Here is a 26,499-nt window from a genome sequence, read left to right as displayed (position 1 = left end):
CTCATGTGCCCATATTACATTTCTATACACTGTGTGTCCAAAAACATGTTGAAAAATTAGTGTCTCAGATCATGTGGAAAACAAAATGTGGAGTTATAAACCAGTGTTGCAATAATATTAGCTTTTAGACTAATAATTACTTTAACAATTGTATTAGTGCCTTACATTTTGTGGAAAACAAAAAATGGAATTACAAAGCAAAGTTATGTCAATACTAGGTTTTATAATTTTCTTTATCTTTATGATTTGGTATCTGTTTTATTTCAATCTGCAGCATTATTTCAATCTCTTTAGTATTTCTTGCAGGGCAAGTCTAGTGGTAATAAACTCCTTCAACTTTTCTTTGTCTGGGAGTGTCTTAATTGCTCCTTCACTTTTGAGGGACAGTTTTTCCATATGTAGTATTCTTAGTTGAGTTTTTTCTTTTAGCACTTCAAATACATCAGTCTGCCTTGTTCTGGCCTCTGTAGTTTCTGATAAGAAATCTGAATATTGATGTGTTTCATCAAATTTGGGAAGTTTTTGGCCTCAGATAGTCTCTCTGCCCTTTCTGTCTTTTCCTTCTGGGTCACCCATAATGTGTATATTTGGTTTGCTTATTAATGTCCTTTATGCAGTATTCACATCAATCTTTTTTCTTTCTTTTTCCTCAAATTCTCAATTTCCATTGTCATATTTTCAAGTTTACTGGTTCTTTCCACCAGTTCAAATCAGCCTTTGAGTCTCCTTAATGAAATTTTTTTTTTTTTTTTTTAAAGGGCTGCACTTTCAGCTTATGGAAGTTCCCAGGCTAGGGGTTGAATTGGAGCTGCAGCTGCCAGCCTCCACCACAGCCACAGCAATGCCAGATCTGAGTCTGTGACCTACACGACAGCTCACGACAATGCTAAATCCTTATTAACCCACTGAGTGAGGCCAGGGATGGAACCTTACTAATGAAGTGATGTAAGTTATATGTTTTACAAGCAGATGCTGAGGAATGAGTAATTTAAGAGACTTGTGATTGCTCTTTTTACCTTTCGCCTTTCTTCCCCAGGGCATACTTTTAGCATGGGAACTTGTATTTCATTAGAAGGAAGCAAGCCCAGTTATTCATAAACAACTATAAGAACCATCCAAATATTCTGCAGCATTTATAATACAGACCTAATAGAGCATTAACATTTATGTGAAAGCAGTTGGATCACTGAATCTTCCTTTGACTCATTAGTTAGGATGACAAGAGAGTCGTGCCCCACCCCCAGTATAGATCAGGAGAGAGTTTAAGTTACGAACTTATTTGGATGAATTCTTAACTATAGCATTGTACTATTTTTATTTAGGGATGTAGTGTTAGTTGAAATGGTTAGGAAAGAAATCTGCTAATTTATTCATTTGTCCTTTTAATAGTTAGTGAGACCCCGGTGTGTGCCAGTCATGGCCAATGCTATTTTATGTGACCTGCAGTTCTTGAAGCCATTGAATTTCATTGTAGTGGAGGGATAGAGACATGTTGGGAGGAGCTTTGATGGCTAAGTAGGAGCCTAGTGGGTAAGTTAGTGCAGAGTTGTGAGGAGATGTCACAAAAAGTCCCATGGAATGAATGGTGTCTGAAGCTTTGTGGAGTGTATGGACTGGCCTTGGTCCCTTTTGTCTGTAGAATTATACTGCAGGCAGTTCAGGCAGTGGGACTGAGTGGTAGACTTCTTTTCCTACATAGGCCACTTACAGTGGTATGAATTTGGACTTTTTATTTAGTTAGCCATCTCTAAGGCTTTCTGAGTCAGTCCAAATTCAGTTGTCAATAAATAAATCCGTTATATATCTTACTGATAATAGAGGTTATGCCATTCTTTGATGTGGCAGCATTACTAGGACATATAAAGCAAACTTACTTGTGTCAAGCAGCAAAATATTTAAGTATAGTTACTAGGATTATTACGGTCTCCTATTGGGTAACACTCCTTTTAAAGATATTCATGGATTGTGAGTGTTTTTAGAGATGCTCATAGGATGTATGGTAGGAGCTGTGATTCCCTTGTGAGTTGGCCTTAGAATGTGATTGTTTAATAGAATTAGTCCAAGCTTAGATTTGTATTTTTGTTCTTTTTTTTCCTTTGCTTTTCAAAACCATTGTGTATTACTCCAGTACCAGTTTCTTTTGGCTTGGGAAAGGAAAGGCTGATACCAGTGCAGGCAGACTTCAAGTTGCATGGCTAATGAAGTGGGAGACCTGAACCTGTGATGTCTTAGCTTTCTGTGTAACTTGGTTCTCTTCATCTTTTTATTGACCATATACAAAAGTGGTGTTTCTGCCCTCCTCTTATTCTTGTTGGGGGTTGGTTTTTCTAAACATGGCTTTAGTTGGTATGTACTAATTAGAAATTCATTCCCCTAATTGAGTCCTTGGAGGCAGCTAAGGTCATTGGTTAGCAGAAACAAAGTATTGAGTAGTGGAGTCTGCAAAGAATAAACCTAAGTACTTCGTAAAAGGGGCTTTTTTTTTTTTTTTTTTTTTAAGACAGCAGATTAAAAATATCAGCCTTTTTTGGATTGGTTTGTACATTTTATGTAAGACTTTAGTCTCAGTTGGATTACAGATGGTTTACAGTTATATTCAACACACAGCAGTTGGGAATGAATGCCAGAGTCTGTTTTGGAATCTTGCTTAAAGTATTCTGTGTGCTGAAAATTAAAATGAAACGCTTCTGCTTTTATTTTACTTGGACACTTGGAAGAAAAAAATCTATGAAAACTTTGGATAAGATGGATGAAATTTGGCAAGAGAATCTGAATAATTGGATTTTTTAAATGGCATTGTTGCAGGAAAAAATATACAAATTTACCTTAAAGTCCACTTTAAGAAGGACTTCTGTTCTTGAAGAAGCATGTATATTGGAGCTTTTGTCAAGTTGGAGGTAATATGGCTAAATAGGTAAACTTGAACAGGGTCAGTGATTCTGTTCATTACCCCTGTGTGCCATTATAGGATAAGAAGTGACCTTTATTTGATGGAAAAGGAGAGAAGAACCAAGAAGAATTCTGTCTGATGGGGTAGAGGAGTTGCCACAGGGGTGGCAGAGGACTACCAGCAGTAATATCAGAGTTAAACATTGATTAAATGGCTCAGAAAAAAGTACAGTTGCCACCATGTAAAACCTTATCCAGTGTGTCATGAACTAGATATATAGGAAGGGAGGTTGGTGGGATTGTAGCTATCATATTCTTTACTATTTTTATACTTTTTATTTTAAGAAAGTAGTGAGCAGTCTGGTAAGCATGAATTAATGATCCTTGTGGGCAATGAAAATGTCTACGTTGGGGAGTTCCCTATATGCCTCAGTGGTAACGAACTTGACTGGTATTCATGAGGACACTGGTTTAGTTCCTGGCCTCACTCAGTTTAAGGATCCGGCATTGCCGTAAACTGTGGTGTAGGTTGCAGATGTGGCTTGGATCCTGCGTTGCCATGGTATAGGCTAGCAGCTGCAGCTCCAGTTGGACCCCTGCCTAGCCTAGGAACTTCCATATGCTATGAGTGTGGCTCTAAAAAAGATTAAAAAAAAAAAAAGAAGAAAATATCTACTTTGGGAGAGGGATAAAGCTGTAATATTTGGAAGAAAAACTGAGATTGATTGGATAGATTTAGGTCAAAACACTTAATTGGAAGAAATAGAACTAGGGTAGGAAATACCAGAACCTTGATAGAAACCACTCTTTCAGATTGTGTTTTCATTTTGGAGAACAACCTTCACCTTTGCATTTTGGCTCAGGTCTAGGAATGCATGAAGAACAAACCTTTTTTAAATTAAAAAAATTTTTTTTTCCTTTTTATGGCTGCATGTGCAGCATATGGGAGTTCCCAGGCTAGGGGTCGAATCAGAGCTGCAGCTACAGACGTACACCACAGCTTGCAGCAATGCCACATCCTTAACCCACTGAGTGAGGTCAGGGGTCAAACCCATATCCTCATGGATACATGTTGGGTTCTTAACCCACTGAGCCATGGTGGGAACTCCAGAACAGACCTTTACCTTTGGACTTTTTGGTATTTGATGATATTTCAGTGACCATGGTGTGGAAAGTCTACATTTCAAATTTCAGCTACAAGGAGTTGACCAAACCAACATTCTCTGTTGCTTGCTTAGTGGGGACCCTGGTCTTGAAACTTTTGTAATAATGTGTACCATAGTAATGAACTAGATTCACTTGGTTAATTTGTAAATTTCATAACCTAGTTCCTCAGATTACAAAGGATGGTAATATCATTGGAATATTTTTGTGTGTGAATCATTTTTTAAATTGTGAAATTAATATAAAATTTGTTATTTTAACCATTTTTAAGTATACAGTATTCAGTGGTATTAAATTCATTCGCAGTGTTTTATAGTCATCATCACTATTTCCAAAACTTTTTCATCACTTTAAACAGAAACTCTGTACCCATTAAATAATAACTTCCCATTTCCTACCCATGGTTAACACAGATCTACTTTCTTTTGTCTTTTTGCTATTTCTTGGGCTGCTTCTATGGCATATGGAGGTTCCCAGGCTAGGGATCTAATCGGAGCTGTAGCTGCTGGCCTATGCCAGAGCCATAGCAATGCCACTTCTGAGCTGTGTTTGCTACTTGCACCACAGCTCACGGCAACACCAGATCCTTAACCCACTGAGCAAGGGCAGAGACCGAACCCGCAACCTCATGGTTCCTAGTCAGATTTGTTAACCACTGCGCCACTATGGGAACTCCAAATCTACTTTCTGCCTCTATGAATTTGCCAATTTCAGATATTTCATATAAGTAGAACTACCAGACAGTATTTGTACTTTTCTTTCTGGCTTTTTTTTTTTGAAATAAATAGCTGTTTTTTTTTTTTTTTTAATTGAAGTATAATTGATTTGCGGTATTGTGTTAGGAATTCCCTTCTTGGTTTAGCAGATTAGGAACCTGACTGGTATCCATGAGGATGTGGATTTGTTCCCTGACCTTGCTCAGTGGGTTGAGGATATGGCATTGCTGTGAGCTGTGGTGTAAGTTGCAGGTGCCGCTTGGATCTGGTGTTGCTGTTGCTGTGGCCCATAGCTGCAGCTCCAATTCAACCCCTATCCTGGGAACTTCCATGTGCCTCGGGGGCAGCCTTAAAAACACCAAAAAAAAAAAAAAAAGTTCTGTTAGTTTCAGGTGTACAGCAAGTACAGCATAGTGATTCCATTTCTAATATATATGCATATTTTTTTCCGATTCTTGTCCTTATAGATTATCATAAGATATTGAGTGACAATGAAATGAATAATGTAATGCCACTTAAAAATGAAAAGGAGAAACCACTGGATAGTACTAATTTAACTCACTGTACCAACGACAATGAAGCTTTGTTTACAAAAATACATTAATAATGTGCTTTATATAAAAATCATTGAAAAGAGGGATTTCAATAAAATTTTTGGTAAAATCGTTGATAAGAAAACATGCCAATGATTTTTCTTCAGGTCTGTGACAAAATATGATTTTTAAGAAGTTCAATGTAAATCTAAAGAAAATGTATGTAAATTATCTGATTTTCTTTTCTGTTTTTCTCTTTTTAGGGCCACACCTGTGGCATATGAAAGTCTTCAGGCTAGGAGTTGAATTGGAGCTGCAGCTGCCGACCTACACTGTAGCCACAGCAACATGGGATCTGAGCCTCATGTGTGACCTGTGCTGCAACTTGTGGCAATGCCGGATCTTAACCTACTGAGCGAGGCCTAAGATAGAGCCCACATCCTTGTGGTTACTAGTTGGGTTCTTAACCATCTGAGCCACAATGGGAATTCCTATTAATCTGATTTTCTAAAAATTACAATTAGAGAAATTTTAAAAGACACAGAAACTACCACATGAAAAATGTAAACATTATGCCTAAAGAGGCATGATAAAATTTATGCTGTTTATAAAAAGGGAATAGTTGATACACTTTAAAGAGAATGGACTAATATATTAATATAGTAAAATTAACATTTAATTAAAAAGTAATAGCTTAGTAGGAAAAAAGTGGGAAAGGTTTTTTTTTTGTTTGTTTGTTTCTTTTTTGTCTGCCTTGCAGCATATGGAGTTATTGGGCCAGGGCTCAGATCTGAGCCTCAGCTGCAGCTATGCCACAGCTGTAGCAGCACCAGGTACTTTAAACTACTATGCCGGGCCAGGCATCGAACCTGCATCCTGGCGCTGCAGAGACTCTGCAATCCCATTGTGCCACAGTGGAAACTCTGGAAAGGTTTGTAATAGGTATTTCATAAAAGTAAAAAGCAAGCAAATTATAAAACAAAATAAATAATGTAACATTTAAATCTTAATAAAAAGCTGTACATAGAAACACACTACCATTTTTAAACTCTAGTACTTCTAACATTTAGAGTTAAATAACAATGCTAATAATACCTATCTTTTTAGGATGCAGAGAATGTGAACCTACTTAAATCTTGGTGACAGTTAAAATAACTACAACCTGTGTGACCTTTCAAAAACTTGAATTTTTACTGTTCTTGACTTCTTAATTTAATTCTAAGATTTCATCTTAAAACTATAACAAGAAATTATAATTAAAATACATATGTAAACAGAAATGTTGATCACAAAGTTATATAAAAATGAAATAGTGAGAACCCAAATTACCAAAAACAAGAGAAATAAAAGCTATTTTAAGAGAGCAATGAAATGAAATATAATCGTGCAGTCATTAAAAATTTATTGTTATTGGAGTTTGCATCGTGGCTCAGAGTTACGAACCTGACTAGTATCCATGGGGATGTGGGTTTGATCCCTGGCCTCGCTCAGTGGGTTAAGGATCAGGCATTGCTGTAAACTGAGGTGTAAGTTGCAGACTTGGCTTGGATCTGGCGTTGCTGTGGCTGTGGCATAGGCCAGCAGCTACAGCTCTGATTTGACCCCTAGCCTGGGAACTTCCTGCTGCATGTGTGGCTCTAAAAAGAAAAAAAAAGAAAAAAAAATTTACCATTGTGGAAATAAAAGGTATCCATATTGGAAGAAAAGAGATCACTATATAAGATTATATGTAGATGATAATGATACTATATATAGAAAACCCTAAGGACTCCACACAACAAATATTTGAACTAATCAATGAATTCAGCAAAGTAGCAGAATATAAAATACTAGAAAAGGAATATAAAAAAAAATACTTTTAAAGTCGCACCCCCCCCAAATAAAATACTTATGTATAAACCTGATGAAGGGGGTGAAAAACTTATATGCTGAGAACTATAGAACATTAAGCAAAGACTTCAGACAATATTACAAAGCTGCAGTAATCAAGACAGTGTGGTGATGGTGCAAAAACAGACATACAGATCAATGGAAACCTAAAAGCCTACAGAATGGGAGAAGATAGTTGCAAATGATTCAACTGACAAGGGCTTAATCTCCAAAATACACAAACAGCTCCTAAAACTCACAGCAAAAAACAACGCAATTGAAAAATGGGCAGAAGACCAAATAGACATTTCTCCAAAGAAGACATACAGATGGCCAGTAGGCACATGAAAATATGCTCAACAAAACTATTAGAGAAATGCAAGTCAAAACTGCAATGAAGTACCACCTCACACTGGTCAGAATGGCTGTCATTAATAAATCTACAAATAACAAATAGAAAGGGTGTGGAGGAAAGGGAACTCTTTTACACTGTTGGTGGAAATGTAAATTGGTACAATTACTATGGAAAACACTATAGAGGTTCTGCATAAAACTAAATATAGAACTATCATATGACCCAGAAATCCTACCCCTGGGCGTATATCCAGACAAAACTATAATTCAAAAACGTACATGAAACCCTGTGTTCACTGTGGCACTATTCACAATAGCCAAGACATGGAAACAACTTAAATGCATATCGACATATGAATGGATTAAAAAGATGTGGTACATATATACAGTGGAATAGTACTCAACCATAACAAAGTAATTCCATTTGCAGCAACATGGATGCAGCTAGAGATTCTCATACTAAGTGAAATAAGTCAGAAAGAGAACGACAAATATTACTTTTATGTGAAATATAAAATATGGCACAAATGAACCTATCTACAGAGCAGAAAAAGAGACATGGAGAACAGACATGTGGTTGCCATGGGGATAGGGGAGTGAGCGGGATATACTGGGAGTGTGGGGTTAGATGCAAACTATTACATTTAGAACGGATAAACAAGGTTCCACTGTATAGCACCAGGAACTATATACAATCTCTCGTGATGGAAGATAATATTTTAAAAAATGTATGTATGTATGTATGACTGGATCGCTTTGCTATACAGCATACATTGGCGAAACATTGTAAATAATCTGTACTTTAAGAAAATGTGGTAATAGTGCTCATTGTATGATTGTGAATGAGATAGAATTATGCATAGCTGTATGTACAGTTTGGTCTGAGTTTTTAGCAGTGTATGTGTAAACACATGTATTACACTCACAACCAAAGGGGGGGATCCAAGGGAAATAATACAGCAGAGTGGTCATTATTGTTATTCTCTTTGGGATTTGTGATGTGTTTTTTTCATATCTGGCTAATTTCAGTTAGCATATTTTCAAGATTTAACCATGTTGTACATAGATCATACTTTCATTTCTCTTTGTGACTGAATAATAATCCATTGTATGTGTATACCACATTTTGTTTATCCATTTACCTATAAATGGTTACTCCTTTTGCCTGTTGTGAATAATATTGCACTGGACATTGGTGTATAAATATATGCGTCTTTATTCTTAATTATATCAAGTAGAATTACTGGGTCATATGATTATTCTCTATGTTTAGCTTTTTGAGGAACTATCAAACTGTTTTCCATAGTAGCTGCACCATTTGGCAGTCCCACCAGCAATATAGAAGGGTTTTATTTTCTCTTTATATCCTCACCAGTGCTTCTTATTTTAGGTTTTTTTTCAATTTTTAATTAAAAAAAATCTGGACACCCTAGTTTATATGGAGTAGTATGTCATGATCTTCATTTGCTTTTCATTTGTGTCTAACATCTTTTCATGTGCTTATTGGCCATTTGTATGTATACAAATGGAGAAACCTCTGCCCAGGTCCTTTGACTATTTTCTAAGTGGGTTTTTTTGCATTTTTATTTTTGCGTTTTAGGAGTTCTTTATATATTCTGGATATTAAACCCTTATTGTTAAATAATCTATAACAATATCTCTTATTCTGTAGGTTATTTACACTTTTTTAATATTGTCTTTTGATGCGTGATGAAAGTTTTAAAATTTGGGGAGTTCCCATTGTGGCACAGTGGAAATGATTCCAACTAGTATCCGTGAGGACGTGGGTTCAGTCTCTGGCCTCACTCAGTGGGTTAAGGATCCGGCATTGCTGTGAGCTGTGGTGTAGGTCGCAGACATGGCTCAGATGCCGTATTGCTGTGGCTGTAGCATAGGCCAGCAGCTGTAACTCTGATTCAACCCCTAGCCTGGGAACCTTCATATGCTGTGTGTACGGCCCTAAAAAGCAAAAAAAGAAATAAAAAAAATTAAATTTGGTGAAGTCCAGTTTATTTTTTCTATTTTTGTTGCTTATGCTTTTGGTGTCTTAAGAATCCACTGTCAGGAATCCAAGATCACAAAGATTTATCCATTGTTTTCTTGTAAGAGTTTTATGCCTTTAGTGCTTATATTTAGGTAGGTTATCCATTTTTGAGCTAATATTTGTATTGTGTGAGATAGGGGTACTTCACTGAATTTTGTAGTTATCACTGAGACGTGCTGTTTATCTTTCTTTAAAGATTCTATATTCTAAGTTTGGCAGTTACTTTCAAAGTTCTGATGTGTAATGTTTAGTCATTATACCCTTAGTTATAGAGTACAGATAGTTCATGAAACTGGGCATTTTAGTTCTTAAAATATGTTCTTAATATTGAATCCTCAAAAATGACTCAAAATACGAAGACAGTAAGTGACAGGATTGATAAATTTTATTACAGAAAATTGAAGGTTTTTTTGCATGGCAAAAAAGATACAATCAAGACAGCTGAGAGACTAAAAGAAAATGTCTGCAGCATATCAAGATAAAGGGCTAATATATGTAATATACAAGTAATCCTTAAAATTAAGAGACTAGACTGCAGTAATGTGATAGAAAAGTGATCGAAAAACATTAAGGATGGGAGTCCCCTTGTGGGCTAGTGGTTGAGGATTGGGCATTGTCACTGCTGTTGCTTGGGTTTGATCCTAGGCCTGGGAACTTCCACATGTGGCAGGTGTGGCCAAAAACAAAGCCTCATTAAGGATAACCTCCCCCCAAAACATGAAAATGGTCCTTAAACATATGAAACGATTTGAAATTTGTAATTAGAAAAATGCAAATTTACATGTACTGAGATGTCATTTTTTAGCTTGCAGATAGACAAAAATTAAAGTATAGCAGTCTATCCTTTTGGCAGGGAAATGAGGGAACAGACATATAGCATTCCTGATAAGGCAAACTGGTAAAGCCCTTTTTGAGAATTTGGCAGTATCCAGAAAGCCCTATATATACGTTTGCCTTTTGAGCTATCAGTTTTAGTGTAGGTTGTTCACTGAAGATACAACTTCAACAATATTAAAATCCATATGCAGAGTTATTCGTGGGTCATTGTTTGCAATCTCCTGTGTAGGAGATTTGTTGAATAAGCTGTGGTGTATATATGGTATACACATACAAAACAGAATGCTATGCAGCCATGAAAAGAATGAGGAGGATATCTGAACTGAACTCTTCTGAACTGATGAATTGATCTCTGGGCTATAGAAAGTGAAAAAGAAAGTATTTATGGGTTATGTTACTCTAAACAAAGGAAGAGGAAATATGAAAACATACACATATGCTCATTTGAACAGAAGAAATCATGGGAAAGGTACACTAGAAACTAGATGGTTACATGAAGAGAGTAGAATAGAGATTGAAAGGATACAGAGGGCTTGTCACTTCTCTGATTTTTACCTATTTTGATTTGTTTTAACTAAGTTAATGTTGCATATACTCAAAATTAACAAGGATGGAGGAGAGAACAGGGAAAAAAATACCCCCCAAATTCCGAACAGAAATCATACAAACAGAAACAGGCAAACCTAACTGTATTCAAATGAGTAACATAACTGCACCAAAGGTGTGGGTATGGGAGGAACTAACCTAAGTAATTGAGAAATACAGGGTTTTGAATATAAAGCTATTGACAAAAGAGCTGTAATAAACCTGAGACTAAAGACAAAAGAACTATACTGCAATTGGTAGACATAAAAAAAAAAGTGATATGGTTAGAACTCTAAAACTACTCTGTGTATTCTAGATTAGAGTAAATAAATATGTATAATGGTGATAATGAAAGTCAGATTGTTTTATTGTAGGAGAAAAGTGTTCTAGGTAAGGAAAGGGAAGAGGTGAAATGAACTGTGGAGTTTGGCTGGCATTGGCAGTTTCTGTATAGACTTAGTTTCTAACATATTTACAGAAAAACATGAAAATGGATATAGGTATGTGTTTGTGTATATAAGTGTGTGTGTGTGTGTGTGTGTGTGTATATATATATATATATATATATATATATATAACTCAGTTTGCTGTGAAGGCCTTTAGAGCCATGGCACTTTGTCAATGAAAGGAACTAAAGGTCCCTGGAGAAATGGCTGATTTTAAGATTCAGAGAAAATACAATGATAAGCTTGGAACATCTTTTGGTGCCAGAAAGTTTGGAAGTGCTCAGAAATAACACAGATTAGGTGGCTTAGCAGAAACTCCTTTTCTCACAATTGTAGAGTTGGAAGTCTAAAATCAAGGTGTTGGTGTTGGCAGCCTGGGTTTCTGGTAAGGCCTCCTGGTGGCAGGCAGCTGCCTTTGCACCGTTTCCTCGTGTGGCCCTTCCTCTCTGTGTGCCTGCTTCTGGTCTTCCTCTTAAAAGCATGTCAGTCCTCTTGGATTAGGGCCACTCTTATGACTTTGTTTAACCTTAATGATCTGCTTAAAGATCCTATCTCAAATACAGTCACATTGTAGGGGGTTAGGGCTTCCACATAAGAATTCTGGGGAGACAAATCTATTATAAGAAACGTCATATGCCTCTTGATACTTTGAGAAGGATATACCATTACTTCTGTGGTGTTTTCCTTTACTCCCAAGTGCATCCACTTGTATCCAATTAGAAAAATTAGACAAACCCAAGTTGTTGTTTGTAGAATATCCCTATAGTACTCCCTACTTGTACTTTTCCAAATTGTTAAGGTTATGAAGGACAAAAAGATGTTCCAGATTGAAAGAAACTAAAGAGATACAGCGCTTAAATGCAACTGTCGTCTCATTTATATTATAAAAAGTTTATTTGTTCAAATCAAAATTGAAATAAGGCCAACACACTATAATTGTTTGACATAGCTCTTAAACATCTCCTGGACTAAAAATGTCCACTCTTCTTTTCCTTGTAGTTTACAAAATCAGGTTGTTTGCTCAGTAGAATTTCCCATAGCCTGGAATTTTCTGAGCACACTTGTTTGAGGTAACTTAATGTGCTTCTCTATCTCTGTGTTTCCTGTAAATTGATGGCTAGGTTAAGAGCACTGCTGTACATTTTTACTGGAAGATTTTTTTTTAAAAAGACCTATCCCTGGTACCCACCCATCCTTGGGATCCACCATTCTTGTGAATTCTGATTTAATTGCTCTGGAGTTCTGGTTGTAGGAGTTACAGGAGTTTTTAAAAGCTGAGGCGATTTTAATGTACAGCAGCTGAGTATGGTGTGGTGTGGCTATAAATACCCTTATACGGGGTTATAGAAAAATATTGGCTGACTTGTTCTTAACCAGAAGATCAGTTAAAGAAACTTGGAGTCATTTGGTCCATCTTTACTACTTCTAAAGATAGTATCATGAGCCTTTCTACAAATAGGTACCAGAAGTGCAAATTCCACTTCTGCCTGGAGTGTGTTTTGTGAATGTAAGCTTCTCTGTGTCAGTAATTGCAACCGTATCTAAGGGGAATTTGTAGTGTCATTCACTTTTGACTTTAATCGACAAGCAATTGCCTCTTAAATTGAGCAGGTCTATTTGATTTCTCTAAATTGCTGTGAACCTGCAGTTTTTGGAATTGCTGTCATGAGTATTGTCTTGTTGGAACTGCTTTGTCACTGTTGTTTTCCTCTGCCTGTGTGTACTTTCATCATATATGTATAATGGCATTGTATGGTTTGGCCCTTAGCGTTCCCAGAATGACTTTGCTTTCCCATGCAATAACTAGTTAACAACTGTGGCAATGTGCCTGGTTATTTCATGTTTAATATTTGTCACACTTCATTTTTCCTGGGCATTAGAGGTATTTTGATTATGGTGAAACTTGGAGAAGCTGTTGGCAAAGAGTTGACCTGAAAACTTTTAATTACCCTTATTTAATACTCCTGAATTTGCAGAGATGAAATATTTTCAGTTTCTCCCATGGCTCGACTTTTGTTGGGTAATTTGGACTACCTTTGCTGACTTGCTTTGAAAAATCAGATTGCTGCCTGTGTGCTGAATGAAGTAACAGAATTTGTAAAACTAATTTTTCTGCAGGGATAGTGTATAAACTTCTGGTGGTAGCCCATTTTAGAAGGTATTTATCTTTTAAAAATAAAATATTTTAATGTTTGCATTTAATCTAGCCATACCTTTCAGCACCATCCTCTAGGCCTGTGATTATCAACTTCGGCTGCACCTTAGAACCACCCAGGGGAGCTTCTAAAAATAAATGTCTGAGCTTTACCCCAGACCTAATGATTCACATTCTCTAGAATGGGGGCTGGATACTTGGATTAAACCAAAAAAAGAAGACCTCTGTCTTAGTTTGCTCTAGCTGCTTGATAAAACATCAGAGACTGGGTGGCTTAAGCAGTAGACATTTGTTTCTCACTGTTCTGGAGGCTGGGGAATCCAAGATCAAGGTGCTGGTGTGTGTCCTCCTTGTAGCTGGTTATCTTTTTGCTGTGTCCTCACTTAGGGTGGGATAGAGTACAGAGGAGGGGGAGAAAAAGAGCCTGAGCGCCCCCCACCCCAGGTTGAGAGTGCACCTGCAAGATCTCTCCCGTGTTTGTTATAACGGCTCTAATTCCATCACGAGGGCTGCACCCTTGTAACTTAATTACCTCTCAAAGGCCCCGCATCTAAATACCATTACATTGGGTGTTAAGACTTCAACTTATGAGTTAGAGGGGACACGATTCAGTCCATAGAAACCCGCTATAATTCTGATTTGTATCAAAATTGGAAACTGATGGATAACAGTGCTTAGGCTGAAAAATATGAGTGAAACACTTGAGAATCTTGGTAAAATGGAAATTTGGGTTCAGTAGGTCTGTGATGGGCTCTTACGTATATAGGACCCATATTTAACTGAATTATTTCTATATTCTAAAGATCTGAAAATTTCTGCAGTTTTTTTTCTGCAGTTATTGTCTGGGTAGACCTGAATCATTTAGTAGAGGTAGAGGTACATAATAAAATAGTTCTTTTCAGTTTAGCCAGATTGGCCTGGTTACATACAAATTCAGTTTCCTTTGTTGTGACTTGTAGAGTGTTCATCTCTTGTGTGGAACACTTTCTTGGCATGACTTAATCATTTTCTGCCATCCAGTCTTCATGGCTTAGCTGAAGGAAGTTTTCCCTAAAACTTGGGACTATAGACAATGAACTCCTATAATAAGATGAAAAATATACTACCTCTCAAAATGGTTTACTTTCAGATGGTTAAGATGGTTACTTCAACTAAATTTATGTGCTCTTACTTTTATTTTATAATTCTCAAAATTGAAGCATTATTCAGCACCCAAAGATTGTTTTTTTTTAATTAATTAATTTATTTTTATTTATTTATTTTTGTCTTTTTGCCATTTCTTGGGCTGCTCCCGTGGCATATGGAGGTTCCCAGGCTAGGGGTCGAATCGGAGCTATAGCTGCCAGCCTACACCAGAGCCACAGCAACGCGGGATCCAAGCCGCATCTGCAACCTACACCACAGCTCACGGCAACGCCGGATCGTCAGCCCACTGAGCAAGGGCAGGGATCGAACCCGCAATCTCATGGTTCCTAGTCGGATTCGTTAACCACTGCGCCACGACGGGAACTCCTCAAAGGTTGTTTTTAAGCTAAAATGTTTGCATAATAACTTTAATATGTAATAGCTGCCGAACTTTTCTGTATGGCAACCCACCGTGTATGAGGGTTCCATTTTCTTTGCATTCTCTCCAACACTTCTTATTGTCTGTCATTTTATATTTAGCCATCCTGGGGGTGTGAAGTGTTACATATTAAACATTGTGGTTTTAATATGTATTTTCCTCATGGCTAATGACGTTGAGGATCTTCTCTTGTGCTTATTGATTATTTGTATACCTTTTTTGTAGGACTAGATGTTCAGATCTTTTACTCATTTTTAATTGGTTTGTTGGCCCTTTTATTATTTGTCTTTTTTTTTAGGGCCGCACCCATGGCATATGGAGGTTCCTAGGCTAGGGGTCCAATCGGAGCTACAGCTGCTGGCCAGCACCACAGCCACAGCAATGCCAGATCCGAGCCACAGTTCACGGGAACACCAGATCCTTAACCCACTGAGTGACGCCAGGGATCGAACCCACAACCTCATGGTTCCTAGTCGGATTTGTTTCCACCGTGCCACAATGGGAACTCCGCCTTTTGCTGTTTTCTCTGAACCCACTCCTGTCTAATTTTTGGTCTTCACTGCTCTACTACATTGAAACTCACCTCTTTATTTATCTCCATGTTACTAAGTCCTGTGGTCGATTTTCATCCTTATCTTAACTTTCATTTAACATTTGGCCCACTCCTTGAAATACTTGCTTCACATGGTTTCTCTTTTGGTTCTCCTTTTACCTCACTGGTTGTTCCTTCTTGGTCTTTTTCTGTTGGCCACTGCTAATCTTGGATCTCTGTGTGTTGGGAGGATTCCCTAAGGTCAGCCTGCAGCCTGTTGGTGTGCATGTTTATTCTTATATTTTATACCACTTATATACTTTACACATGCTCACTTCATCCTGGACCTATAGTGTGCCACATACCCACCTACCTCCTGGACATTTCTCCCTAGATGTCTCATAGTTGGTTTTTTGCTTTTTTCAAGTCTCTGCCCAAATATCACCTTACTGGAGAGGTCCTCCTCACCCCCACCCAACCTGCATCTAAACTGAAGCAACTTCTCCCCTGCTCGTCCTTTTCTTAATTGTTTCTAGAATATTTATAGGGAGCGAAAGACTGATTTTTTTATGGTCTTTTGCTCCCTATTATGTGGCTCCAAGAAGCTAGAGTTCATACGTGTTTGGTCACTTTTGTGTCCCCAGCACCAAGAACAGTGCTGGTACGTAATAAGCATGATTCTGTGTCGAGGGACTGAATATGTGAGTGGATGAATTGGCCTTTGTTAGTGCTTCACTCTGGCCTTGCTCCCTTTCCTCAGGAATTCGCATATTCTCTTCCCTGTCCTTCCATCCATTCCCTCCCTCAGGCTGCTTCTTGCCTTTCACTTCCATAAGCATCACTTCCTCATTAGAACTTTGCTGTCCTGGTTGTAGTCTCTGTAAGGTTCTGTAGCCATGGACTTCTTCATAATAGTAATTATTTCAGTTTCTGTTCATTTGTAGTATTCTTTGTTAATGCGAGTCTCCTGTTTCCCTCCAACTGCCCCCCCCATTTTGTACTTTGTTAAATCCTAAGGGCCTAGCACAGAGTCAGATTCTTAATAAATGCATATGTTTGTTGAAAGAGTAAATGACTATACAGATTAAGGTATTCCTCTCCGTATAACTCATTTGAGTTGGTAAATCTCTTAACATTTGCTTTGAAAGGAAATAGAATTAAAACTTAATAATGTCCATAATTTTAAGTTGACATAATCTAGTAAGCATAAATATAGTTAACATCACTGCCTTTGGCCAAGAATTGACTACTGTGGCCTCCCTCTGTTGTGGAAATCTCTACAAAATCAGCCCTTACTGTCAATGCCTCAGCCTTTGCCACCTGCCCTACCCCCCTTCCCCAGCATCCAGCACTCTATTCTAAGTCCAGAAGTTGGTCTTCTGTAAATTCGCCCTTTGTTTTTGGGGTTGCCCTCTTTCACATGCCAGCCCTTACATATATATTTGGAGAGTTATCATCTTGCCCCTTCTTATCCTTTATTAAATGCAATAGTCTCATTTCTTTTCATGGAGAATTTTGAGTTTTTTTGGGCCCATTAAATGCTCCTGAGGAATTTTATATAATGTGTGTTCCAACATAGATCCTCTCTGTGTACCAACCAGCAAAGGATAACTTGCACTGCATATTGGATACTAGAGATGGCAGTTTCCAATATATTAATGATATGTTTAGTGTAAGTATATTTAATAGAAGAATATTGCAAATCTAGCTTTACTAACCTTGCTTAATAATTTAGTTCTGTACTGAGCTCATTATATTATCGAGTAAATACATATAAATATTTAATAGTTTGGGGAGAATATAGCTTTTTGAGTGCTTATTACAAGTGGGTCAAATGTTTGTTAATAGATGTAATCCTCAAACAACTTTAGGTACTATTTATCCTCATATATGAAGAAACTGATGTATGTGAATCTTAGAAATAAAAGATTTTCTTTATCTCGTCATTCTAGGGAATGTAAACATATTTGATCATTCTTGATTTCTCTTTATGATCTCATAAGATAAAATGACCATGTCAGAACAGGTAATCTCTTGCTAATTTACTGAGAATTTTTAGTCACTAATATCTTCTCATTAAAAGAAAAATATTTAGGGTCTTTTCTTTAATAGGCTCTTTTCCTTAAAATACTTAAATATTTAACAATGCCTTGATAATAAATGAGATTAGAAAACTTGTATTTGATTGTTCCAGAACTTGGTAACATTGAGGACAAACCTTTTTTTCCCCATGGCTATTTACCATTTTTTGGAGTAAGTACAAAGATTTTTTTTTTTTTAATGGATACAGGCCTCTAGAATGACACTTCAATAATAGTAAAAACTTAAATTATTATTATTGGCCTTATTTATTGTCTTAAAGAAGTGTTGCCTCAAAAAAAAATTAGGAAAATGTTTTATCCTAAAAATGTTGATTATCCAAGTTTGAAAACATTTCACCAGAAAGCTTGCATAAAGGTTTGTATCTTGGCAATAAGATAATCCTTTCAACTTCAGTATTGTTTGCAGCAGTGGATGTGTGGCAGCTCAGGTATTTTCTTCTCTAAAGTTTCAGTGGAGAGTTTTTATCTCTTTTTCATACTTTTTCAAAACTTCTTGTCTAAAAGAGTCTACGCTTAGGATCCAAGACAAGTCTGGGTTGGGAATTTGTTTCCGAAAGTGTTAAAAACTTCTCTGTAGCTATTCGCTTATGAAGCTGCATCAAGTAGGTTCCATGGTTACTTACTATCATTTCTGTGACTCATTCTCTTTGTTCTCAGCCCCTGCACTCACCTGTGTATCCTCTACTTGTCTGGTCTCTATTCTTCCATCTCCCCTCATTTGGGAATGGGTCTCTTAAGTCTGATGTTCTGTCTTGGTGCTTCAGTAGAGTAGCTTGCTGTCCTTTTTGGATAGTTAAGAAATGAGCTGATCAACAGAAGTAGTTAAGATGGAGATAGCTTAGTCCTTCTTGTCCTTTGTGTTAAACATAATGAGTTTAGAGGATTATGACCACGTGTAATCATCAGGATCTGCTAGGCAGGACATCTGTTTTACTTTTAACTCATTACATTGGTGTAGAAATAGCATTCTTTTTTATGTGAAAATTGTTTTGTGTTCTGGCTGGCTCTAGTGACTTAATTTTTGAAATATGCTTTCTGGAGTAACACACGGTTAGTATAAAATTATCTTAATAGGAGTGGATACTCATTAGTCTGAAAATATTTGTTTTCTGTAAAAAAAATAAGTTTCTGTGAGTGTTGGGATTTTCACTTATTCTAGACTGCATTTATTCTAGAATTGTTTATTATATTCAAATATTTCTCCTTTGGTTTTATTTCCAGGTTGCACGTTTTCAAAAACTTCCTAATACTGAAAATGAGACAATGATTCCTGTATTGACATCAAAAAAAGCAAGTGAATTACCAGTCAGTGAAGTTGCAGGCATTCTCCAAGTAAGTGTGTGGTGGGAGAAAGTGGGTAGTAAAATGAATCACTTAAACTCTCTGGATAAGTGTTGTCTAGTAGAATTTTCTGTGATGACAGAAATATCTGTTCTGCAGTGTCCAGTGCAGTAGCCACTATTAAACATGACATTGGAGGACTTGAAGCATGGATAGTTTAGGGGAGGAACTGAATGTAATTTAATTTAATTTAGTGTTTTTTTTTTTTTTGGTCTTTTTTGCCTTTTCTAGGGCCGCTCCCATGGCACATGGAGTTCCCAGGCTAGGGGTTGAATTGGAGCTGTAGCCACTGGCCTATGCCAGAGCCACAGCAACGCGGGATCCGAGCCGCGTCTGCAACCTACACCACAGCTCATGGCAACGCCGGATCGTTAACCCACTGAGCAAGGGCAGGGACCGAACCCGCAACCTCATGGTTCCTAGTCGGATTCGTTAACCACTGCGCCATGACGGGAACTCCTAATTTTTATTTATTGAAATTTAAATAGCTGTTTGTGGCTAGTGGTTGCCTGATTGGATGGGACAGCTCTGGATTATTAGCATTGCTGGGGTCTGTTATTGCTGTATAAGGATTAGTTGGATTAGGAAAATAGTCAATTTAATTATTAAGATAAGTAGAGTTAGGAATTTTTTTTTTTAATGTGCTTCTAAAGTAAAGTAAAAGATAAGCACAAGTTTAGAACTGCAAATGAACTTTGCTTATGTAGTTTAATCTCTTCCTAGTTTTAAAAAGCATGATGTAACATGAAGAAAATGGCTTTTAAAAAACATAAGATATCCTTTTTTTGATTTTTTTTTTTGGGGGGGTGTATTTATACTCTTTTAAAACCACTTTCTTTAAATATATTTAAGTGTTTCCAAGACTCATTTATTGAGTTCTATTACAAAGCTTTTGATCAGAGAAACCAATTATTTTAGAGATGCAAGTAATTTCATTTTTTAAATGATGGTTAAAATCATTAGTCATGAGAGGTAGTGGCTGAAGAATGTAGGTAGTGTTCATAGCACATAAAATGTCCCCAAAATCAGTTCATCTTAACTTCTTTATTTTGGGTATCTGGGAACCACAAATTTTCTGCCTGCAATAATTATATAGCCCAAGAACAAAAGGTAATACCAACCTCAGGGTTTTGATAGGCTCAGAGAACAAGGAAGATGCATGGTCTTTTGGAGAAACTACAAAATAACAAAACAAAGAAAAGATAAAATGTACTGATATTTAGCTTTCTGTAAATCTTGAGTGGTTTGTTTTACTTCTTTTTCCCCATAGAAAAATCATAATTTTTTTTGTCTATTGCACTCTTTCTTGTTGCTTACATTAAAAAAGTTTTGAGCTGCAATTCCGATTTGACCCCTAGCCCGGGAACTTCCAGATGCCACAGGTGCAGCCCTAAGGGGGGAAAAAAATACATATATATATATATATATATCTTTATGAACTCCTGTCCTGGCTCATCGGAAATGAATCTGACTAGGATCCATGAGGACACAGATTTGATCCCTGGCCCTGCTCAGTGGGTTAAGGATCCGGTGTTGCTGTGAGCTGTGGTATAGATCGAAGACATGGCTTGGATCTGATATTGCTGTGGCTGTGGTGTAGGCTAACGGCTACAGCTCTGATTTGACCCCTAGCCTGGGAACCTCCATGTGCCATGGGTGCGACCCTTAAAAAAAAAAAAGTTTTAAAAATTGAGGTATGATTTATGTAAAATACAGTGTCCCCATGTTAAACATACAGTTGGCATTTTCGCAAATGTAGCCATCATCATAATTAAGATGGTAGGACATTTTCTTCACTCCAGAAAGCTTCCCTGTGTTTGTTGCAGTTAATCCCTCTCAGTGCTTCTGGCCCCAGGCAACTACTGACATGCTTTCTGTCACCATAAATTTGTGTTAAGTGTCCTAGAAGTTCCTGTAAATGTGATCATAGTGTATGTACCTTTTCTGTGTTTTCTTCTTTTGTTCTCGGCTAGCATTTTCAGTAACTTTTATGTGTAAAATCTCATAGGCTGATCTTCAGAATGGTTTAAACAAATGTGAAGTAAGTCACAGAAGAGCCTTCCATGGCTGGAATGAGTTTGATATCAGTGAAGATGAGCCATTATGGAAGAAGTATATTTCTCAGGTGAGAGATATTTTTATTTTCTCCTACTATGTAATTTACATGTAATTTGTTAATGTAGTTGTTTACTTTTGTGGAGTTATTTATGGAGAAAGAAAATGAATTTTTAAAAGGTTTTTTACCTAAATTTTTTTGTTAAGAGTTTACGATTAGCTTGGAATTTCTATAAATTTTAGTGTGCGGATCTTTAAGGGCTCATGAATATATCACATGGAGGTGATACTATTAACAGTAGTTTCCTTTTCAGGTATCTAATTTATGTATGTAACTCTCTCTCTCTCTCTTTTTGGCTGCCTGTGGCATATAGAGTTTCCAGGCCAGGGATCAGATCCAAGCTGCAGTTGCACTGGATCCTTTAACCCACTGTGCCAGGCTGGGGATCCAGCCTGCATCCTGATTCTGCAGAGATGTTGCTGATCCCTTTGTTCCACAGCAGGAACTCCCCTACCACTGTTTCTTTTTACCTGTGTACTCTTTATTATTCTTTGAGCCTTATTTATAACATGGGGATAGTAATCTTAGGAGGCAGTAAAACTCTTATTTTTAACTATGTTTTTATTAATGTTCTAATCTTTTCAGAAAGATTTATGAAGGCTTTTCTTATCTTGATAACAAGTATATTAGTGTGAGAAGCTGCAAGACTCCTATGGCCAATTTTCACCTAAAGAAACTTTGTAATGCCTTCTAACTTTTAGGCTTTTAAAAAAAAAATCTGCATTTAACGTTTCTACAGGGTCTTGCCTGTTTATGAGCCAAAATTTACCAGTTTTAACTTTGTTAAATGAATTCATTTAAAGTAGAAAAACTGAATTTTTAGAGAATAACCTCGTATCGGTCTTGTTTTTATGGAATATTTTTTATATGTATATTTTTATTCTCACATGTGCCATATTTCTGCATTACTTAAAACTTCAGGAAGTTCACTCTGGATTTATAAATTACAGTGATTTAACTTAACACTAGGCAAAATGATTTAATGTTTTGCTTTGTTGGTCCTTTTTCATATCTAGAGTACTTCCATCATGGGATTGCTGTGACAATAAAATGAAACAGTGCCTGTAATATAGTTAGCACAAGCAATAATTAACAGTAAATATCAGTTGTTAATCATAAAGCACTGGATGACTCTTCACCCCTCTGTAGAGAACACTGAGTTTGTTGTTCTGCAAACATTTGTCTGGAGCTTGCCATCTAGCAGGTGGAGTCCTTAGTACCATGGCACAACTTTTTTAGGGGGAAATAAAATGATCATGGACCTCACTCAACATGTGATAACACCTGGCATTTGAGAGTTTTATAGTTTATATGGTGCTTTAATATACATTCTTAATTAATCCTTACCACACATTTAGTACAGGGTAGTCTTTTAGTATATGAAGAACCTCCTTATGGCTTAAAAACACTAATGTCACACAAAAGTGGAGTTGGATTGAAACCCAGGTGCTCAGATTCAATTGTGTGTGTGGTTTATCAGCCCTGAACTATGTTGCTATTGTAGTTTTATTTCATTATAGCAGTGATTTTCAGTCCTCTCTGCCCTTGGAGAGTGCTTTAAAAATGCTGAAGCCTGGGCCCTGTGCCCAGTGATTCTGATTTAATTGCTCTGGTGTGAACCTGGGCATTTTGTTAGAAGTTCATCACATGATTCTTCTGTGCCAGAGAATGGAACTTTAAAGGGAGCAAGAGGTGGTGGCATCTAATTCTGAGGTAGGATATCCACGGCTGAGGCTCTCTGCTGGGATGAATTCTTGATGGAGTTACTTTGCAGCTTTGACAGTGATTAGCACCCTTTCATCAGGGGAATGCCTTCTGGCAACAGAGCTCTGACCTTTAAGACCAAATGTCCAACTCGAATATTTGGGGTGGCTCTGGTCCTTGGTTGTTGAAGAGCCGCTTAAAAGAGCTGCCTACTGAGTTGGTACGGTGGGGTTTGTTTTTTGTTTTTGTTTTTCTTTTTCTTTTTGCCTTTTTCTAGGGCCACACTGGCAGCATTGGAGGTTCCCAGGCTAGGGGTCCAGTTGGAACTGTAGCTGTTGGCCTACGCCAGGGCCACAGCAACGCTAGATCAGAGCCGCATCTGTGACCTACACCACAGGCAATGCTGGATCCTTAACCCACTGAGCGAGGACAGGGATTGAACCTGCAACTTCATAGTTCCTAGTCAGATTCGTTAACCACTGAGCCACGATGGGAACTCCTATGGTTTTGTTTCTTTAGTTGCTTTTTCCTCTGCTAGATAGAAGTCAGAAAAACTAGTTTTGGGGAAACCTTCAGCTTTTTTTGTGGTGAGGATCTTATTGTCTGTTCTTAGCTGCCCTCGGGGTTATTCCTGCAGTATGTGGCTCAACCACAGGATGGTAATCTACACCAATTTACTTAATATAGGAATGCTGAAGAATGTGTGAATTTCATAATTTAGAGTTCTACCCAGTGCTTAACATGAATCTTCACATTCTACTGGGGCTAGGTTATTTTATTCTAGCCCTAGTAGAAATTCAGAACATCTATATTTATTAAATTAATATACTAAAATACATATGTATTGTAAGGAATTGGTAAATTCTTAAAGTAGTCGTGCCCTGGTAGTTTCTTTTTTTAAGCTTTTGCTATGATGATACACAACTGTCTTATAAAACTGCTGTTTGCTGTTTTCACTTTCAGTTTAAAAATCCCCTTATTATGCTGCTTCTGGCTTCTGCAGTCATCAGTGTTTTAATGCATCAGTTTGATGACGCTGTCAGTATCACTGTGGTAAGAAAAAATATATACATTTTTAAACTGTTAGTTAATCATATAGATAAGGATTAACTTTTATCTTAGAAAATGAAGTGAGAAATGTTTCTTCAGGTTTTTTGGTTAAAATCCAAATTCTGGTTTTAGTTGTGATCTCAGGTAATGTGTAATGTTCAAGGGTTGTGGTTGGCATGCCCAAAGGATTATTTAGCAATATGGTAATTTCACAGATATGAAATATTTTATAATTATTTTCCAGTTAAATATTCAATTTATTTTACTTTCCAGTTGAGGATATGTTTTGATTAATTATGAATTAAAGCCTGACATTCTTGAAATTAAAAGTATTAATTAACAAAGCACCATATTTATTCATACATATTTACTGTATAAGATTTTATTCTTTCCAGCTAGGTTACTTTGGCTTTCGTTTAAAGTTTCCTCATCATCTTTTTTTTTCTCTTGCCCCCTGCAGTATAAAAATTTATAGCAAGTACAAGCATTGATTAAAGCAGGTGTGTTAATGCTGAAGAACATAGTATAAATGAGTGTAGAGCTTCGATTCTTGAACTCTTGCTTTTGCGGACTTCTGGAAGTCTCTGAGATTGTTTCAGGGAACATGTGAGATTGTCAAAACTGTTTTCATAATACCAAATCAATGGCACAAAAGTGATGGTGGCTAACACTGTTAGAGCTTTGGCTTGAATCAAAATAATGGCTCCAAACCATCTAGCAATCATTGTTTTCTTTCATTGTTTCTCTTAGCAATGTTTTTGATAAAACAGTAAAAATTAATTTCATTAAATCTTGATTCTTAAGTACATACCTTTTTAATGTTCTGTATAATGGAATGGGAAGTACATATTGAGGTATGATGATAATCTCAAGGAAAGGCCCTGTGCTGAGCTAAACTAGCCTTTTGCTTGAAAGAATGACTGATAGACAACTTTGATTATTAAGACTTGGATAATTGGCATACTTTTTTTTTTTTTTGGAAGTGAGTGAAATGAACCTATTACTACAAGAAAAGTAACTGATACAATTTGTTAACGGTAAAATTTAAGCTTTCAAGTGATAATTAGAATTTTGCAAAAATTTTATGCATTATTTTATGCTGGATAGTATATGACTATTCTAATGAGTTTGGTAGTGATTTCATTGAATGTGATTTTTTAAATTTTTATGAGATGTGTCAACACTTGAAAGACATTGAATAACCAAGTGAATTAATCTTTTCTACTGATGCAACATATTTGGTGATGAAAGATCCATTCAATATGCGAAAGAGATCAGTAGATTTTAATACATAACAGATTATGAAAAGTTCATTGATAAAGTTTTAGATTCTACATTGTAAATTATTTTAAAATAACTAACACTTGTCTAATTCTTAGTAGCTAAGAATAATATTCACAGTCATCTGAGAAGGCTTTTAAAAATACTCCTCCCTTTTCCAGTAATATCTGTGTGAGGCTGGATTTTCTTTGTACATACAAAAGATTGAATGTGGAAGCAGATTTGAAAATCTAGCTGTCTGTTAAAGCAGACAGTAAAGATAGGAAAATTGAAAACATTGCCACTTTTCTTACAAATTTTTTTGAGGGAGATAGATTTTTTTCATAAAAAATGTATGTGTTAACATGTAATGGGTTTATTATTTTTGTAGATGAGTTAAGTAGAAATTAAAACTGAGCAACTTAAAAAATATTTAATAATGGTAAATATCAGTAGCTATAACATAAACAGCTGAGGATTGAGCTCATCTCCAGTTTGTAAGAGCATAAAAGGGATCCTAAGATCAGAGAGTTTGAGAAGCTGTCCTGGGGAGTCAGGCCCTCTGTCAGCTGTGAGTTTCTTCCTTCCTAGGCCCAGAGGCAGAGTTCTGATTCCTTCCCCAGCTGCTGTGTGCTTAGTGCTGGTGTCTTGGGGCTGCAGATAGAGTCAGGAAAATCAAGTATGATTAACAGCTATTTTAGAAATTACAATGTCTGATTTAGAAGATTATTTCTTTGTTTTGTTTAGGCAATACTCATCGTTGTTACTGTGGCTTTTGTTCAGGTGAGTAAGTGGACTATTTTGACAACATAAAAATGCTATTTTAGTTAATTGCTTGAAAAAATTAAGGCGGTTTATGTTAAAATGTATAGTTTTGGGGGGATTGTTTTGTTGGTTAGAACAATTTGTTCTTTGTTTTTTGAAATAATTTCAGAAGCAGTGACCCTCCAAGGAAGTTTGTGGGACTAATTGACTTCTTTGATTTAGGTAGTGGCATGAATAAAATCTGGGTGTTTTTTTTGTTTGTTTTTGTATGGTGTTAATGATATCTGAAGCAGATGGAAACAAAGTACAGTTACAGAAATAAAATCCACAATAGGCTTTTAAATTTTCCAGTTAAAAAATTGGTCCAGAGTTCAAATTCCTCATTTTTCAATGGAAGGAGATATTTCTGATCTGGATTGAACTCTCTGTTCAGCATTGATATTGAAACAGTAAGGAAAATGTATGTAAAGGAA

General features: G+C 36.6%; 1 protein-coding gene across 3 annotated transcripts in view; it reads left to right on the top strand.

The window, feature by feature from the left end:
- The window catches only part of ATP2C1 (ATPase secretory pathway Ca2+ transporting 1), a 155,726-nt gene that overhangs the window by 57,748 nt on the left and 71,479 nt on the right, over window positions 1-26,499 (top strand). For all 3 annotated transcript variants that reach the window (XM_047768294.1, XM_047768313.1, XM_047768303.1), the window contains 4 exons: window positions 19,012-19,122; window positions 21,140-21,256; window positions 23,915-24,004; window positions 26,009-26,044. In XM_047768294.1, coding sequence (XP_047624250.1) covers window positions 19,012-19,122; window positions 21,140-21,256; window positions 23,915-24,004; window positions 26,009-26,044 — 354 coding nt within the window. The remainder of the gene's footprint in view (window positions 1-19,011; window positions 19,123-21,139; window positions 21,257-23,914; window positions 24,005-26,008; window positions 26,045-26,499) is intronic.

This window comes from Phacochoerus africanus, chromosome 1, assembly GCF_016906955.1.
Source record: "Phacochoerus africanus isolate WHEZ1 chromosome 1, ROS_Pafr_v1, whole genome shotgun sequence".
Classification (NCBI taxonomy): Eukaryota; Metazoa; Chordata; class Mammalia; order Artiodactyla; family Suidae; genus Phacochoerus; species Phacochoerus africanus.
The sequence above is the reverse complement of the archived record's forward strand: the minus strand, read 5'-3'. Positions and strand labels throughout refer to the sequence as shown.